Source organism: Onychostruthus taczanowskii, unplaced genomic scaffold (assembly GCF_017590055.1).
Source record: "Onychostruthus taczanowskii isolate IOZ18803 unplaced genomic scaffold, ASM1759005v1 scaffold44, whole genome shotgun sequence".
Classification (NCBI taxonomy): domain Eukaryota; kingdom Metazoa; phylum Chordata; class Aves; order Passeriformes; family Passeridae; genus Onychostruthus; species Onychostruthus taczanowskii.
The window spans coordinates 5,682,301-5,701,941 of record NW_024501903.1 but is presented as its reverse complement, the minus strand read 5'-3'; the positions used below and the strand labels follow the sequence as shown (position 1 = coordinate 5,701,941).

Below are 19,641 nucleotides of genomic sequence, written 5' to 3'. Positions count from 1 at the left end.
CTGCTGCCTGTTAATCACACTTTCCTACCCCTAAAAATGAGCAGCCCTCTGTTGCTGACAGCTAATTAACATGCTGTTGAGGACAAGGGCAAATATCCATTGCACAACGCATCTGCAAAGTAGCATCAGTGTGGAAACAGTGGAGCTGGTTTTGCTTCTAGAGCCTTGGCAACCCCATACAGTAGTCTCTTTTGATCCTCCTAGGCTATTGTGGTGACAGATGGAGAGAGGATTCTTGGTTTAGGAGACCTAGGAAGTTATGGCATGGGCATCCCAGTTGGAAAGCTTGCTTTGTACACAGCTTGTGGTGGAGTCAACCCGCAGCAATGTCTCCCTGTCCTACTGGATGTTGGCACAGACAACGAGGTAAGACAATTTTTCGTAAATCTGATGGGGGAGAAAGAATCAAGATTAGCGCTTAACTGGGGCCAGTTCCCTAAATGTGGGGACAAAGCTGGAGACATCCACAATGAGATGATGGCTAGATCAGCACTGCAGGGAAAGTGGGAAGCTCCACCTTTCAGCATGACAAAGTGAGTTGACAGGCTTCGTACAGGAAGTCCCAGAATGATTCTTCCTCTGGTAATTGTGAGGGAACGGGCAGATATTCATGTCTGTGTAGAGATGACTATATTCCAGAAATTGAGAATCCCTGGTGAGTGGTATGGGAATGATTAATGTCACTGTTTTGTTAGATTACACATGTTACTGCACATGATAACCAAGCAAGAGCACTCCATCTGTTTGCAGATTCTTGCCTTATGACTCTGGCCCAGAAAGGCCAAAGTGAAACATTTCAGCAATGCCAGAATGGACATCTGTGAGGATGTAGTTTTAAAATTAATATCCTATAGCAATTTGTGATGGCCTGGGCTTGTCCATTTTTGTAAAATGTGCTTGTGCTTCACATGACCCCATGTAAACCAAACACACATTTCTTGAGGGACATAAAAAATCTGGGGCATAAGACCTTTGAGTTTGTGTATAAAGATGAATTAATGCTGACATTTTCAGACATGCTGATGCTCACTGGACAGCTAGATTTTCTGCACCCCTTTCAGTCCTGCTCCAAGCCTCTCACACTGGACTCTTGAAAAGAATGAAAGAATGCAAATCAGTGCCCATAGATGACATCTGAGAATTTAAATTACCTCTTTGGTCTTTGGCTCCAGAATTATGTTACCCCTTTAGCATAGCAGCCTGTCATGGACTTGTGAAATACAGGGTGTGTTCATCTCAGCCTGATTCATGGTCTCCTGAAAAGGGACAACTCTGAGCTTAGACCCACTGAGGCTAAAGCAGGAATTAAGTCTCAGTCTCTCACTCACTGCAGTCTCCAGTCAATAGAACATTGCACTTGATTTTGGATCCTTCATCTCTTCCTTATCCTCCGTGCTGATCTGCACACCACCAGTGCTTTGAGCCTCCCAGCTGGAGCTTCTCCCAGAGGGACCTGGGAAAAGCGCCCTTCCCATGAAAAGCATCTGGTGAGGCATGTCCATCTTGTTTCTGTCTCAGCTGACAGGGGACACTAAAATCCAAAGTGGCACCAATGGTTTTTAGGCCTCTGCAAGGGTCAGATGGCATCAGAAGAAGAGACTTACAGAATCAGTCTTTGACCCTTTTTCTTCTGCCCAAGATTAGATGTAATTTATGTGCATAGGAACTTCTCTGTGATGGCAATTTCCCCATCTGGGGTTAAGATATAGAAGCCGCTGTTTTCCAGCAATATGAACAATGTATTTCCTCACCATATAAATAATTTGTTTGCTTATTTATTTAATGGCTTTCTCTTGTGCATAAACCCAGATTAACTGAACCCTAAGCACATCCTAGGAGCATCCTTCCCCATAAGTAAACTTGTTTATCAGTACACTAATAAGATACCTCTTACAGGCATTCATCCTGTCCATCTCTTCCTATTAACATCTGGTGAGCCAAGGGTGACTGTTGCTAACACATGAACCTCAGGCAGAACTCAGTAAATAAAGCTGTTGTATTATATTTTTGGCATCAGTTGCCAGCTTCTTCTCCTGACAGTCCATAATACTTTGCATACACTTTCAGCAAATCAGTCTCTTTTCAGAGCTTGGCTTTTCTCAGCTTGTCTGTGGCAGAATTTTGCGCTCCATGAACAGGGCCCAAAGCATGCGGTGCTGTAGGAGCAATCAGTGAAGTTATGCAAATGGGTCTCCTTTCTGTGGGCCTGCAGAGCCCTAATATATCAAACTCACAGGAAAACCTCTTTCATCTTTCCTTCTAAGGGAAAACAGCTCTGTCTTTAAAAACAGATCTGATATTAGCATGCCTGCCAATATTTAGTGCTATATGGCTGTAGGGACAATGAGTTTGAGATGGCTCATCCTCCCCTCATGTGGATAGTTTGGTTCCTGAAATTAGAAGGGAAGTAAAGTTCCTTTACAGTGACTCTCAGAAGTGTTGGTCCACCTGTCTCCTGCCAGTGTTTGTCCTGTAATTTCTGCACTGACCCAATCCTTTTTAGGTGGCTTATGGATGTTGACTTAACACCTTGGAGTAATGTCCTGAATTTATGCTCCTATTGGGAACCAAAATAGATATTAATCTATTGTATGAAAATACCTTGACCTTATACCTGCCAGATAACTGAGGTGAGTGGTAGGCAGGTGCAGATTTTGGGAACATTCTGCCATCTGATCATTGATTGTGGTCAACTCTGTGCTGTCACCTAAAAGGCCTAAATGACACATCATTTCAAGTCACATCAGGTGGTCTTCATTGCACAAAGAACTGTTTGTGGTCAGCAGCTGTCCTGCCCTCAGTTACAAATTAAGAACTGAATGCACAGTGAGCACCCCCACACAGGGTCAGTTTTATTCACTGAGAGTGAGGCACTTTGGCAGAGAGCCTTTGCTAGAGATGTTCTGGGGATGCAGAGCTCCATTTCCCATGGCAGTCAAGAGCTGTTGCATCCCTCTGATTTTATTTATGCTAAAAGATAGGCCATAGCTTCCTACGGAAACACTTCCTGCTTGGGAGGAGACGTGTGAGGTGGCATAGTAAGTAAAAGTAATATGACTACATCAGACAAAAATTTTTGCTAGGCTGGGACATAAATCTCTGTCCATCTGCAGAAGAGACGATGTCAACAGAATTGCTTTGTGTCCTAGGCTCTCCTGAATGATCCACTGTATATTGGACTGAAACACAAGAGGGTTCGTGGGAAACAGTACGACGAACTGATTGATGAGTTTATGCAGGCAGTTACCAACAAGTAAGTGGGGTTATATACATGGCTCCTCCGGGCTGCTTCCATTTAAGAACAAATGTTGCAACTCCTGAAATAAACATCAGTATAATTGATCATCATCAAGCAAAGGAAGGTCATTTCAATGCAAGTCTCCTGGGTGGTCTGCAAATGACTCTTTGTGCTTGAGCACTCTGTGTCAAAAATATTTGTCTCCAGAGAACCGAAATGGGGCTGACTATTTATAAGCATTTCCTATCCACATAGGCCAGAGGTGTCAAACATATGTCCTGTGGGCTGGATCTGGCCTCTGTCATGTATTTATGAGCCTCATTCAGCATAGTCAGAACTTAAACTTTGGTTTGTTTACACTTTAGAAAGGAAGTTTCTAGCTCATGCCATTGTGAAGAAAATCATCTAAATGCCAATGGCGTGTTCCTTCACACAGAGTGGAATCTCCAGGCTGCCTCTCTATGGCTTTGTCAAAAATAGGAATTTTCCTGCTGGGATTTAAGCTGTGGAGTGAGAAGGCCAGGATTATAAACACAGACCAGCTGCATACTTCCATTCATACTCACTAACTGCGATAGAGGGTCTCTGATGTACCAGGAAGTTTAATATAGGAAGAGTAGAACTACCACCTGAGCCCTGTGCACCACTCTGAAAAATAAAAGAAAATGCGTTAAACTCTCCGTGACTATCCAAAGAGATTATCATAAGAAGGAGCATGAGGACAATTGTTAAGGAAAAAAGACTCATATTTGGAAAACTAACAACCTCCAAAGCAGCTTTTTTTGCATTTCCTAAAGCCACAGATGATACTGATAAGAAGCAGCAGAGAGCTGCAGACTGTGCCTGATTGCAAACTGCTGCCTTTCTTCCCAGGGAAGGAACTATGTTTGACCCTCCCTCTGTGTCTCCAGGCTGTATGTGTGTGTGTTCCTGCACAGAGGGGAGGGAGTGGGTGGTACATGTGTCATCAACTCACAGCTCCCTGTCTCCCTGGAGGCAGGAGGCACCATGAGCAGTGTCTGACACAGCACCTCCCTATCCACTGAGAAGGATGGGTTTACACATGGTGTGACTGCCCTGCTGGCTGTGGGTAGAGGAAATAGGGACAGAAATGCAGAGGACTATCCAGTCACAGCTGAACCTTCTTTATATTTGATAAAGAACCTTGACCCAAATGTCATTTGATTACATTGTAGTATTATGTTAGTATTATGATTTGTGCATTATCTAGTGGGAAGAAATTCTTAGAGGCTAGAAAGCTGGTAAAACACAACTAGGAAATCACAAGAGACAAGTAGAAACTATTTAAGAGTCATCAGCGTTGATTTGTGGGGGTTTTGTTTATTTTTGTTGTAGTCACTAATTAATCCTTCAGGGAAACCCTATCCTGCTTTTTTTCTGGCCAGAAGAACATGGGGGTATTGCAGTGTTGGTGTTGATGACAGAATGGGAACAACAGAATGAGAAAGCAGATGATGGTCTCAGCCATCATAAATTTGGCTCTGAGATTTATGCTTATGGTGATAAATGCAAAGCTCATTGCACCCACTAAAGACAATTTGCCTTTTCTGTGCTTTCTGTTGGAGAGGAAGGATTGGCTGTTATTTTCCTGTGTTTAGTTTACATGAGCTAATCTCCACATCGAAGAGAGAAGTCCATGAAACAATGAACTCTTATCTTGGGAGGCTGTGAAGTCATGTCTAATGCTTTCATCCAAGTATTGGTAATCAAGTTCCTGGGGCCCCTGTCCCTGCTTTTCTATTTCCTTTAACCAGGATGAATCCCTTGAACACAATAAGGCTCCTGAAAGTTCTCAGCAAAGTGGGGCTGGTAAATTCTGCTTTGCACTTCTCCATTCACATCCGTAAAGTATTTGGAGATCCTAGAGCAGAAGGAGCCCTTACCCTGTATTATCATCCTGACCACCAGTGTACTTTAAAGCATTGTTGGGGTGTGATCCTTACGCACTCTGGGCTAGTGAATAATCCTGCTATCAGCCTGGGTTTGGCAAACTCATATGAAGCAGGTTCATTTGGTCTCAAATTTTCGCTGAAATGATTGGATTCAACCCAGTAGGAGCTGTTGCTTCTGTTACAAAAGGAAGCTGAAATTGTTCAGAAGGTCAAGCACATGCAGCTTTATTGTATTGGAAGCTTTATACTGCTTGCACTTTTGAGGCAACCTGTGAGTATGAGTTGCCGCAATGTCTTATGCAAGTCTGTAATGTCACATGCAAATTCAGTTACTTGGGGAGGAAGCTATTGGTTTTTTGCCACAAATCCCTTGCAATTTGGGGGTTTCCTTTGCATCTTGATATTCATGCAGAAATTCTGTCTACTTCCCGAGGGTACTTTAACTTCTTATGGAAACCATTTGTCAGTTCCTCTGCAGGGTACCTCCCACCCTGTCAAAGCACTGCTGGCTCAAGGGATATTTGTCACTGAAGTGGAATGTGTTGAGCCCACAAGAAAGCCAAGGGAGTGAAGATTTAATCTTGTAATGGAATAATAATATCAAACAGATGTCAAACTTCTGTTGCTGGAGACCTATAGAGTCAGTAGAAAGGACTCCTGGTCCCATAATACCCACCTAGTAATGAAATGAGGCGTGTGCCAGAGGCTTCAGAATTAGCAGTTCAAATATTTTGAAATAAAGTGTGGGCACCCTGGGCAATTTTAGAAAGAAAAGCTCTTTCTGGAACATCTGGATAAATTTTCATGGTTTTTTGCTGTCTAGACCACCATGCATTACTCTTTCATCTAAAACAGGTGAAATGACTAAACTCTTTAACAACAGCTTTAAGCTATGCCTTTTGCTCCTCTTGGGAAGCAACTAGATGCAAAATTTGGCCCATTGAGCTTACCTGTGTCTGAATGAAGCAGCCTGACAAATTGCTGTTTTCTCACAGTGAGCAGCCATATGCTTCACATGGGAAAATGAACCGCTTCAGTTTTCCATCTGCTCAGTTACTGTGGCAAAGGACAAGTCAGTTTTGCTCTTAACCTGGTACATTTCTTTAGGCTGAAATAAGTATTCACCTAAAGTATCCAAGGATTATAATCAGAATAAAACCCAGAGTTTCTGGGGCTTGAATATCTGATCAAATTAATGCTTGTGTAGCTTTCATCATGCTCCAAGGGGCCAGACCTGTCCCAGAACTCCAGCCTCCCTTTAGAGCTCTAGCCTCAGTCGCTGGCTGGCAGATGTGGAATGTGCAGCCTGAGACTCTACGAGATGCAGTTCCCCACGCCAGCAAACCGTGTCACAGAAGCCTCATTAACCTGCCCTAACTTCACTCCCCTTTCCTTTCCCATCAGTGCTTATTAACAGAATGACCAGGGGAACAAGATTTCTGTCAGTCTGTGCCGTAAGGCAGAGCACAGAAGGCATCAGGAGGTCAAGTGTTCTGTTTCTCAGGTGGGAAAAGAAAGATACTTCTGCTGAGTTTCTCTTTCCTTGTGTATGTTGCATACCTGATTTCTCTTTGACTAATGACTTCCCAGTACTTTTACTCACAAACATACCAACCCAGGTCTCATGTGCTCTTCAACAACCAGAACCTTTTTGAAAAGAAGCCTCCTCTGTTTCAGTAGTTCTTGAGGGTCATGGATCACAAATTCACCAACATTTTCCAAAACAAAATCACCAGTGCAGGTATGCCCCTATGTTATTTCTTCACATGCTCTGGTTAACTTGGCTAATTGATCCTGAAAGATTAGACTTTATTTTCTAGGCAGCAGTTCCTAGGCACTGATGGGCTTCAAAAAAACCCTCGCACATGCAAATACTCAAAGCCACTCCCTAGCGTCTGTGTGTCTGTTAGGAGGCCTGCACACCATCACTAGTGCCCTGGACATTGTGTAGACCAGATCCAGCCCTCATGGAATACAAGGTGGATATTCTCCTTGCCCATCTACCCCAGTTACCATGGCCAGAGGGACTCTGACAGCATTCATGAGGGAGAAGTGATACAGATGAGAAGAGCCACCCCAGCTGTACGTTGTCCTGGCTTGTGTGAGATAAGATCATCAGCCAGCATCTGTAATCTGCTTTAAGACACTGGATGATACTTTAATTCAAGGAACAATATTTAGGTTTCATTAGCTTGATTTTCTGCTACTGAGAAATGACTGAGCTCCAGATGTGCTGCTAGTGATCACTGTGGTTTTTATTACCATGAGCTCAAATCCTCTGGGGTAGCACAGTTACAGATGTCACAAAGCCCTCTGCTCTAGGCTTTTGTCTGGACTTTTCTACCTACACCAGATGAACCACAGCAGTTTTGGTAAGATGCAGCTGGAGAAGCTCTCTTTGTGCAGAAGATACAGGCTGAGGCTCTCTCTGCTCCTTGTTGTGTGCCGGAGGGTAAGTCAAGGCTACATCTGAGGGTCAGCACTAATATGGTTGCATCTCCTGCTTTTGGCTGCTCCTGAAAAGCCTTGTAGCTCCAGCTGCAGTGCTTCCTCTCACCAACTACAAGCAGGATGATGGCATTTTGTATAAAAGTGCTAGAATGGTCATAGCAGTCATTAGTTCTGGTCTTAGTGCTTCAAAGTCATGAGACTGAATGTGCAAAATAGTTGTTTGGAGGTTTTCCCTTAAAAAGAGTATAATGAAAGTTGACTATGAACTTTCAAGATTCTTTTTTCCCCAAGAACTTTGTAATCAATCTTAACTTCATTTTGCCTCTTATACTGTTTCTAAGCTATGAGCTTTCTGTAGCTCATAGCAGATGCCCTGGCATATGACTAACAACAGAAATCCTTAGCACATCCCTCAGTTTCCAAAATGTACAATTCTGGGATTCCTGATATCTTTGTGCTTCAAGGGGTGCTTTTAATGATGCAGCACTCCCTGAATCCACAGCAGGCTCTGTGCCTCAGAGCATGGTGGCAGAAACCCAGTGAGACTCCTGCCCAATGTTAGAAACTGTCTGTAGCCTAAGATGATGGTGAGGCAGTCAGCGGGTCCTGTTGGGTTTGTGATGCAGCTCCCTAGCATGGGATTTCTAAACCCAGGACCCAGAGCTCTGAAGTTTGTATTGGCTCCAAGGTCTCCCTGGAGTCTTCTCTCCTCCAGGCTGAACAACCCCAGCTCTCTCAGCCTGTCTTCAGTAGGAGAGATGCTCCAGCCCTTTTTGAACATCTTCGTAACCTCCTCTAGACCCACTCCAACAGGTCCACATTCTTCTTGTGGTGGAGTCCCCAGAGCTGGATGCTGGATCCAGGTGGGGTCTCAGAAGGGACATAATCCCCTCCCTTGCCCTGCTGCCCACATTGCTTTGGATGCAGCCCAGGACACAGTTGGCTTTCTGGGCTGGGAGCATATTCAGTTCTCCATTCAGCCCCAAGTCCTACTCCACAGGGCTGCTCCCAGCTGGCCTCTTGAGGAGGTGGCTGACCAAAGTGACCCCTAGTCTGTGACCAGGAATTGTGTGGCAGGGTCTGATGAGATGGTTGGTCTGATGGGTGTGTGGCTGACAAGTATCATAGTAACAATTTAATGCTAAGATTGGCCTCAGGACACCAGAGAGACTCAGATCTTCTTGTTTTACTTGCTTGAATAGACTTTGTTTTTCCAATCTTAAATGCTGAGCACTTGCCAAGCATGATATTTTTCTGATGATGGGTTTCTTTGCAGATAATTTAGTTTTCCTTGGCAATCAGAATTTGGTTGCTGGTGTTTCAAGCAGCAATAAGAAGATGATGAGGGCAAGGACAATTTATTTTTTCTCTGCCTGGTTTTATCTAAGACTATGGAAAGGAGTTGCAGCTCCTCAAAGCAGATTCATTCCATAATGAATGGCTGAAAGCAGTACTATAAAATTTTAAATTCAGACAAGGACTGGAACTTCTTTCTTATGATTCTTTCTATAAAGGAACAGGATCTTCTTGCAAATAGGTTTTGTTGTTGTTGTTGGGGTTTTTTGTTTCCTGTTTTGGGTTGGTTTTCTTTTTGCATGCATGCATGTAAGAATGTATTATATTCCCTCCTCATTGTCAAAAAAAAAAAAAGCCCTTTGAATACTGGTCAGCAAAGGCACTGCACAGGTCCTCAGGCCACCCTTGAAGTTCTGACTTGGGCAGTTTTAGTCAATGCTTCTCAAATGGTAACTGCTGCCTCATTAATTTTTTCCTCTCTGACCTCATGGCTTATAATGAGTCTGAATGAACTCAAAGAGGTACATAAAAATGAGGATGAAAGAAAAAATTGCATAATGAGACTGTTCAGGCAACTGAGAAGGCTCTTGAATAATGAATCTAAAAACAATGTAATCATTGCTCCTTTTCTGGGATTCATGCTCTTTTGTTCCACATTTTTGTTCCACCACTTGTTCCAGGTGGTCATTCAAGGGAAATGTGTATCATTCTCTGCAGGGGATGCAGACTTTGCTGAGAGCATCTTTTGTCTTGGAACAGCCATGGGGTTCTGTGTAGATCTAGGTGGATAGTAACAGTACCACAACAATACAGCGATAAACAAAGCATGAATCCTATGTTTGTGTGTTTCCCAGGAAAAGGAAACAATTCTTAATAAAGATTTTCAGGTGATAATTTTTACAATAGGCTTATAATTTTATATGCGTTCAGCTCCTAGAGTCATCCTTCATTAGGGTGACAGTTTGTACTATTATTTTAGTCAATAGTGTATTGTTTCATTGAAAGTACTGTTTGTACAATATTTGCTAGGCAAAGGCTGGAGATTGGACTAAAATGAGTGTATGGGACCATTCTATAAAGCATTTCCCAGTGAGGCTATTTTCACAGGAATATTTTTGCAAGGTGTGACAGACAGAATTCGGGTCATAATTATTTGTGGCACAAAACAATTAAATAAGCAAACTAATGAGACAGCAATGTAGTCCTTGCCTGAAAGACCAGTGAATTTTTTTGGATGAGGAAGAACTGACAAAGCGTATCTTTTTGTTTCCAATTCTATAAAATGGGTAAATTAATTCCAGAAGTGGCAGAGAACAGGATCACCCAGATGGTGGTCTGGCAGCCAACAGGAGACATGGTGACAGTATTAAATAATGCCTCTTGTAGTGTAACCAGTTACAAGTTTCAACATGTCTGAATTCTTTCAAAAACACCTCTGTCCAAGGATCCTTCTTGACAGCCTACAGATGTAAGAATGACTCATGCTGAGGGGAAAGCTCCAGTTCCACAAGGAGACATAGAACTGCAGAGATCCCATGAAATGCAAACTGCAGTGTGCTCAAGAAGAATGGCAACACTTTGAGACCAAAACCATTAAAAAAATACAACCTTCCCTTTTTTTAAAGGGAGATAAAGAACAGAAATGGGAGAAACCACACTGGACCGTGGCACTTGCTCAGTTTCAATGTACCTTGTCAGTCTGAAATCCTGATAGTGTACATTTAAGCTTTCCTTGTAGATAAAGGCAGTCAGATCCTGACTGTTTAACTACTCATGTCCCATGCCAAGAAGATCATAGAATGCTCTAGAGAAGATGAATCATTGACAGTCAGGATGAGATTGCTGGAGAGAGCCAGCCTTAGCTGGCTATGCCTTTCCTGGACTGGAAAACATTCAGTCCTGATGTGACCTGCTGATCTGCTTCCAAATCTCCTTCAGGGCTCTCAGCTGAAAGTTAGGAGATGAGTCACATGGATCAGTGGAAGAATCTATGAGAACTGACAACAAGCCAAGCAGACTGACCTCAAGAGTCTCTTCCTATCACAGCAGTTTTGAAGATCTCTCTGCAGGGCCAGCATCAATTCTTACTTCAAATTTAAGAATATTTAAATGTCTCAGAAGGGATCTTCAGAAATTCTTGCTCAAATACTCACTTAATGAACACTTTTTCTATTAAAAGGCATCCTGCACCTGTAGACAGCAAGTATGGGACTGCATTCATATCAGATGTCATGTATTAAAAAGAACAGAAGGTTCCACAAAAGCGTACCTCATTAAAAATGACTCTTCCAAAGGAATTCATTAATTTTGGTTTCTTAGTAGAAAATGCAATGTTTCCAATTAAACACAATTTTGCAAAATGAGTTTTCATTTTAAAACATTATGATGGGGGAAGATTGGCCAGTATAATTCACTTCATCAAGTACTTCTGTGCTTGCTGACAGGGGACCACTTGGACACCATACACAAGGGATGGAGCAGGGTAGTTCCTGCAGATATCAACAAAGAAATTGCAGACATTGAAGGGCAGCACAGTATTGCAGTGAAAGGGTGATAAGCCAGTGACCTAAGGTGCATGACATATATTTAAGATGTTCCCAACCAGATCTTCCCAACTGTGATAATTAGATAATATTAGATTACCTCTCCTAATTTAGGTATCTAAAGTTAGATATCTAAATTTAGGTTGGTCATCTTAGTCTGCCTTTATAGATACTCTGAAGAAAAAGGCATCTCCAGCGATGTTGCCTACTTCCATTTTTCACTTAGACTAGTTGAAAGAAGTTGCTGCTGGATACGCCCTTTCTCTCCATGGTCTGAGAGGGCAGTCAGAATTGTCCAGCTGGGCAATACACAACTGGGCATTACACAACCAACTTTTAGTTATGTAAAGGTAGTGGAAGAAATCCCATTCTGCACTGCATTTTATTGGCTAGATTCCAACAAATGTAGCAGCTCTTGGGACACCCTTTTCTTTTGCGGTACCAAGTATTCTCCACCATCTTACCCAAGCTGGACCTTTTCTTAGCATTATTGCATATTAGAGGACTTCTGAGCTCTAGTCCCAAGTTGGCTACATTTTACTTTTGGGTGCAACCCAAACATTCTTTGTAGAAAGCTTTGAATTCCTTTGGGATGAAAGGAATTGCACAAATATTGAGATGCTGTGCTGTGGGGGAGGGACAGTAGAACTGACTCACCATGTTGATGCTCACAAAGATCTTACTGCATGTGGCCCCAGCAGCTGGTATGTTCAAACTCCTTGCTAAGTTCATCCTTAGCCTGCTCTGGTCACCCTTGGATTGAGCACTGCACACAGCTGCCAAAGTACCACAAGAAAAGGGCAGCAAGATCAACTGGTAGATTTCTAAGACAACTCAGTAAGTCAGCTGCCTAGCTGTGTTTAATTTCAGTGACTTTGGGTACCACAAGTTCTTTAAATTTCTCTCAAAACTTCAGTAAGGTGAGTAGCCCTTGAGGACTAAGATCATGATCTGAGATTCTCATCTTGGTAAAGTGAGTCCGAAATACTTGGTTCTTTCATTTAAAGCAACCAGTCATCAGGTCTTGCCATGACCAATTTGTGGCCTTTATGAAACTAAATGAAAACTTTAGTTTTCACATTATTCAAAGGCTCACATAAGCTCAAAAATGGAGTTCATACTTTAAAAAGCTCATTAGATGTATTGCAGTGAAAAAGAGCACAATCTTCAAAAAATACCTTAGTGAGAAGAGCATGCACTGCAGCACTGTCCTGTCATACTGAGGGGAAGAAAGAGACATTAAGTGTTTATGGGCTAAACATACTTCTTTTGTGCTCTGCTTAATAAACAGAGATAAAAGATGAAAATAGAAGTAACTTGTGCACTGTCCCATGCTGCAGACCACGAATGTGAAAGGAGGTCACAGAGCTGGCTGAGATCACTGGTTTTGTTAAGCAAGTCAGTAATGTTACTTCCTCGGTGATACCAATAAATAAGACTGGTGTTAAATAAATAGTTTCTATAGCAACTGATGTTGCATAAAAATGTGCCAATTATTTGCTGTGAGATATTGGCAGCTGTTCGGGATGCTGTGTCATCTCCCTCTTAGCTATGTTTTCCTTACACATCCAAATGATGAATAAGAGCAGCATACATTAGTAAGCTTCAACCAGACCAGGTTGCTCAGAGCCCCATCTGCCTTTACCCTGAATGTGACCAGGGATGGGGCATCCACTACCTCTCTAGGCAACCTGTGTCAGTCTTTAACCACCCTCCCTTTAAAAAGTATTTTCCTTACATCTAGTTTGAATTTACCCTCTTTTAGTTTAAAACCATTACCCCTTGTTCTGTTGCTACAGGGCCTACTAAAAGCTCTGTCTCCATTGTGGTCCTTTTCTAAAAACAAACACAGAGAATGGGAAGCAAGTGTTAGAGCCAACCCTTGTCCCTGTTTGAGACCAGGGGTTTTATCAAGTGAGAGATTCTCAGGATGGAAAAATAAAGGAGCATAATGCATGTGCTTATCCTTGTCTCCTTACTGACAGATATAATTGAAATGGAAAATAATAATAATAAAAAATTCGAGGTCCTTCTACAAGAGCCTGACTGCCCACACTGTGAGTGCCATGAAAAGACCTTTTCATGACAGAAGCCTCAGTTCTCAAATGGAGTATGTTTTATCTAGTATCAGTTTCTACACTAAAGAAGGGGTGTTCTACCTCAGATGTCAGTGGCAAAGGAGGAAAGTCTGAATAGAAGATATGTAAGGTGATACTACATCTAACAAAGTGCAGCTATTTAGATCCCCTTCACCTGCCTGCAGCCCAGAGGTTGCTAATGGTTGCATTGCTCATTCCCTGAGTTTCTCTCACTGCCCTATCACATTTATGTGTGAGAAACAAGTAATTATGGCCCGTTTAGATTTTATTTGCAAAGCTTTAATGCAGCCTAGAGTCATACAAATTGATGAATGTGTATACATATGGAGCAGTCTGAATATTACCCAATTTATAAACTGCACACTTCTCCTTGAAATTGCTGGAAATTACTGGACAATTATGGAAAGTTTGCAATTATTTCCTGCCTTTTCACTCTACAGGTCACTAGCTGTCATTGCCTGCTGTTTTCCTGCTAAACAACTCAGTGGAGGAAAACATTTCCAAAGCACAGAAGTGTGGTTGTGAAATCACATCATGAACCACTCAGTCCCCCCATGAAACACTCACTCCATGGGATCCTACAAGCAGATTTTTTTCTCATGTCCTGGCCACTTACAGTTGAAGTGGGCCCCTGGTGGTGTCCCTTTAACTGGTGTCCCCTTTGCAGTCAGATTTGCTATGATGCAGTGTGGCAGCTGAGCTGCAATACCAAGAGTGTCTCCTTTGCTTTGAGGAGATTCTCTGCAAATACACCACTGAAAATTTCTCATGCCAGAAGTCCAAAGATGCATGTACATATAGGTAGATAACTACACATTTTAAGAAGCCATTTGAATTATGAATGCAGTTTAATCCTGGTGACTCCACATTTCTCAGTGTATGGACCTTGGGATGGATATGATCCTGTTTGCTGTTACTGTGCTGCATTTCTGTCATGATACTTCTATTTCTGCACTACTTTATTTCTGCACTAGTGTCTAGCTACATTGCCTTGGTAAAATGTGTATATCTTGTCCTATTTATTCATTTTAAATTGCCCTTTAACTTGCAGGTATGGCATGAATTGCCTGATCCAGTTTGAAGATTTTGCCAATGCTAACGCTTTTCGTCTCCTCAATAAATACCGCAACAGATACTGTACATTCAATGATGATATTCAGGGTAAGTGCTGTTAGGAAAATCAAATTTAACCTTCACCTTGTCATGAGAAGCAGTGGTTCATATCACAAGACTGTTTATTATACAGTAGTCAGATGTCTGACAAATTTTAGAGTTTACACAGAAGCATTTAAAAATATAAACAAAAGCTCAGCCATCTGAGTTGAAAAGTGAGTCTCCATTGTTTTTAGGAAATTAGCTGTTCATTGAAGAAGCATTCAAGGGACAAAATGGATCATATGCTTTAGATTATGCAGGTAACTTAGAGAGTTCCATTAATTTTCTATAATTTACCTAAAACAATGATGACATTTTAACAGTTATGCAAGGCTTTCCGTTTTCATGAGCCAGGTGGTCATTAGCTGATCCTGGCATTTTCCCTCTATTGTTAGACTCTTTATTACATGCACAAAAATAAAGGTAAACCAGCTTCTTTCCTCTCTGTGGATGCTAACTCTGCAGTAATCTGAGAACAGATCTGTTCTCCCCTAGCGTGGTTAACTTAACTCTTCCAGCGTCAAAAGAGAAGTGACAGCAGCAAAGCTGGGGTTATAGCAAACAAGTCTCCAGGCCCTGAGAGGCTCAGCAGTCAGCAGGATTGCTCAATGCCCACAGGGATGCACTCTGCATCCTGGTCACATGCTGACTTTGCTTTAAACCTTTGGAAGGGCTGTTTGCCCATTTGACAGGGACAGGATTTTGCCAAGTGTCTACAAACAACCAGTTCTCCTCTGAGTCCCTTCATATTTTCTTTTGTCTAGTCCTGCTTGAAACATGCAGAAATTTCCAATGTTTGATTTAATTATTTGCAGTCAGTTGGACTCATCCTCACTTGTACTTGAAAGAGACTGAAAGAACCATCAGTGTTATTTTTCACACAATGCTGGTTCTTTTGTGAGCAGACTTTCCAGTGCTGTTTCTGCATCTGCTGCTTATCTAACAATATTTGGCAATGTGTACAGCAGCTTCTTCCTATCTGACACAAGGAGTAAGATCCTGGTTTGGGGAAAAGTGGTTGTGTAGTGGGATGCATGGACCTGCTCAAAGACATTTTCATAGAGAGGGTTTAGAAGCACACAAGCAAAAGCATTTCAGGGAAGGGCAGATGGATACTCCTGTACAAGAAGACTCATCAAGTATTCTTGCCACCCCCAAAAACTTCCAGTGGAGAGAGAAGCACAGAAAAAGAAAACCCAGGAGACACGTTTTTGAATTGAAGTATTGAATGGGGGAGCCAAGCACTCAGACTTCTATGAAGATGGGCAGATGAAGGCATAATAAGAAGCTGATGTTGTAAACATTTATTTTGCATTAGTTGCTCTCTCCGAAAGTGGAAGGGGACTCAAGCAGTCAAAAAGAGGCCAGGTGATGTGGCAAATCACGCATCAGAGGCCTGGATGTAGGTTTTCTTGGAAGAACTGGAGTGAATGGCAAAGTTTTCTTGGTGAATTTGAAAGGTTTCTTTGATAACAGGAGAAAAAGAGAATATTAAAGCTAAACTGCATATTCTGAGTGGGAAGCAGCAGACTGTTTTTTATTTTTTTCTTTTGGCCATAGGTCATAGCTGAATGCCTCAGACAGTTCCTGGTAATGACTGCCCCAGAGCAGCAAACCACAGCCAGGAGGATGCTGTAAAACAGTATTGTCATAAAATGGACCTTATCTGATTCTCCCCAGTTAGATGCATCTAGCAGTGCATGGGAGGTGTCAAGCCCCCTGAAAATTATTTCAAGTCCTGCCTTTTGAAAGAGTAAAACATGGTAGTAAAACATGTCATTACTATGTTCTTTGTAGTAAAACATGGTTATATTTCAATTAAAGCATTTTGCTGGCACTGGTTTCTCAGTAGCAGATAAGTAAAGAAATCCTGCTGAGCTTTTGCACAAAAAGCAATGAGTCGAAGGAAGCAAGCATGTGCTTAGGCTTTTTTATGGAGCTGTCAGAAAGAAAAGGGAAATCCAAGCTAGGGTACTAGTCAGAAATTAGTTTTGAGGACCTTTGGAATGCTTAAGTAATGTGGGTCTACTCAGTTAACTCTGTCTTGGAATCATGTCAGACATAAAAGAGTTGAATCTGAGATGAGTAGTCTGATTTACCCACCCTAATATATCCCTCTGTATCCTCAGATGATGGGTAGGAAGTGGCATTTTCTCACTCCCTCCTGTCCTTTGGGTTTACCTTAGACTCTTTCTTTTCTAACATGATGATCTTTCATGACTCACCTACTTTAAAAAGTGTTAGAGTTCAGTGTAAGTGGTGTTTAAATGATTAATGAGAATTATACAAAGCCTTGTTAATGCAGGCCGGATTAATTTAACTCAAGCGAGACAGGAACAGACCTTGTGAAGCCTGAATTATTCCAGCTTCTGAGCTGGCAATGTTTTAAGTATGTTGAATTAAAAACATCTTAGGCACAACAGTGCAAGGTAGATGAGGCCTGAGCTATACTAATTAAACTCATTGACTCTTTGGCCATTGGTTAGTGGGACTCTGGATGCAGTGTGCCTACACATACACACCCAGAAGAGATGAGGAAAAAAGGTATAAATTGCTTCCCTTAAGATCCTTTAGGCCTCCCTGTTGCTGCCCCAGGGCCTACACAAAATGAAAAACAATTTAAAATATTAATGCCTACTTTTTTTTTTTTTTTTGTCCTACAAATTACTGTATTTCCAAATCCATCCTAACCCCAGAGAATGAAGGTGACTCAGCCTGCTGATGCTGAGTGGGATGCCTGCCAGGTACCACCAACTGGAACGAAGGTGACTGCTTATTCTGAAAGCCATCAGCCTGGGATCTAGGCAGGAGCTGGCTCACAGTGCCCGTGTGTGGGAGCTCCCATTGAGGGAGTGCTTCTCCTTCCTCTAAGGGGGTGATGACATCAGTCCTTTCCCAGCTCTGTCTGGGTTCATGCAAGGGGCAGCAGCTTCAATTACAGCTCTGAGGGAGAAAATTGATTGTCACTTCTTCCTTTTCCCCAGTAAAGTACAAGGGTAGGCTCTGAAGCACATAAGATTAGAGGTACATGAGAAGGCTTTAGCTCCTGCTCTTTCTCTTCCTCCTCTAACTTTGCTCCACTTAATTGTACAGAGTGTTAAACAGAAAGTAGACAACTTAAAAGTATTACAAAGTTGTCAAGTTTGGTGAGTCCTTGAAGCAGACATTTCTGGATTCCTACTTCATACAAGAAATTACATAAAGCCATTGAAAGCATTCGTTTGGAAGGGACCTCTGGACATCAGCCAGCCCTCACTCAAATAAAGGGTGACTTCAAACTTAGATCCAAGTTCTATATTATTTCAGGTTCCTCACAGCCTTGTCCAGCCAAATACTTTGCAGTATATACAAGGATGGGTATCCACAATCTCTTTGCGCTACCTGTTCCAAAGGTTTCTCATCTTCCTTGTGCATTTTTTTCCCTAATATCTAATTGGAATTTTGCTAGATGCAACTTGTGTTCATTGCGCCTCATCTTTTTTGTGATACACCTCTGAGAAGAATCTGGCCTCTTTACAAACACTCCAACCAGTGCTTGTAAACAGAAATTAGATATCCTCTTAGTCTTCTCCGGCACTTTCAAACCTAAGCTCCTCAGTCCTTTTTGTATATCCTGGTCATATTTGTGTCCCTCCTCTGGACTTGCTCCAGTCTGTCATTGTGCTGAAAGCCCCAAATGGGATATGCTTGTCTAGGGATGACCTCAAAAGTACTGAAATAGAAAAAATTGTAGGTTTTTTTGACCTACTGTTGACACAGTCTAACAGGCTGTTGCTCTTCTGTGTCACAAGGGCTTATTGCTGGCCACCCCAAAGTTTTCTTGTGCAAAGCTGCAGGACTTTGCATTTGCCCTTGCTGACCTTCACGAGGTTTCCCTAGCCCACTTCTCCAGCCTGCTGAGATCCCTGTAAATGACTGTCATACCACCACTGTGTCAATCACTATCCCCAATTTGTAATCATCCATGAACTTTACGGAAGTGCACTCTGTTTTATAATACAAATTGTTATGAGAACTTAAATAGTATTGGCCTCTTTGTACCACTGACCACAAACCTTTGAGCCTACCAGCCCAGCCACTTTTTCACCCACTTGTTCAGTCTGTTCCTCTGCAGTTTGGCTACAAGGATGTTTTGGGAGATTATGTCAAACATCCAGAGTTCCATTTCCATGATGAGAACTTTACGCATGCAAAATTACAGCATCTCCATGGACTTCTGCCTATTTAGCAGGGATTGTTCAAGAGACAAAGTCCATGAGACCTGATGAGATGCATCTAAGGATTCATCTGAGGTATGTGGCCAACAGCATTACGAAGTCACTCTTTGAAAGGTTATGGTAATGGAGTTTGTCCTAATTCCTGAAAAAAAAAAACAAAAACAAAAACAAATGTCACACCTATCTTCAAGAAAGGCAAAAAGAAAGATTCAAGGAATTTTAGCCCAGCTAGCCTAACCACAGTGTCTGGGGATGACAAAGCAAGTCTTCTGGAAGTCCATCCAGGAACATGAAGTTGAATGGGAACAGTATGGATCTCCAAGGCAAATCATACCTGACCAACTTAGATGCCTCTTGAGATGTTTGCTCAGTACAGAACAGCAGAAGTTGTTCTGCAAGTTTTCTGCAAGTCAGAATTGCAGAAAAAATGAAGAAAGCTTTAATGTGTTAATTAATTGTGTCAGATGGTGTCATTCAAAAGTTTTTCACACATGCAGGCAAGGCAAAGAGAACAGTGAACAAAAGCATAAAGTCTGTTATCTAAAGTAGTCTGTGGGCAATTCTCAGGGTCCCCCCTTTCACAGAACACGTCTAAGTCTTTTCCAAGTCATTACAGCAATGATTCCCCTTGGTTGTAGGATGTGTGACTGCTGATGGTCCTCAAAATATCTCTTGACCCACCAACCACCTTTTCTCATTATCCTAGCTGATAACCTTTCCATAACCTCC

At 42.1% G+C, this 19,641-nt stretch overlaps 1 protein-coding gene across 2 annotated transcripts in view; it reads left to right on the top strand.

The window, feature by feature from the left end:
- ME3 (malic enzyme 3) overlaps window positions 1-19,641 on the top strand; it is a 116,704-nt gene that overhangs the window by 85,454 nt on the left and 11,609 nt on the right. For both annotated transcript variants that reach the window (XM_041414158.1, XM_041414157.1), the window contains exons 5-7: window positions 205-366; window positions 3,150-3,253; window positions 14,592-14,701. In XM_041414158.1, the coding sequence (XP_041270092.1) occupies window positions 205-366; window positions 3,150-3,253; window positions 14,592-14,701 (376 nt within the window). The remainder of the gene's footprint in view (window positions 1-204; window positions 367-3,149; window positions 3,254-14,591; window positions 14,702-19,641) is intronic.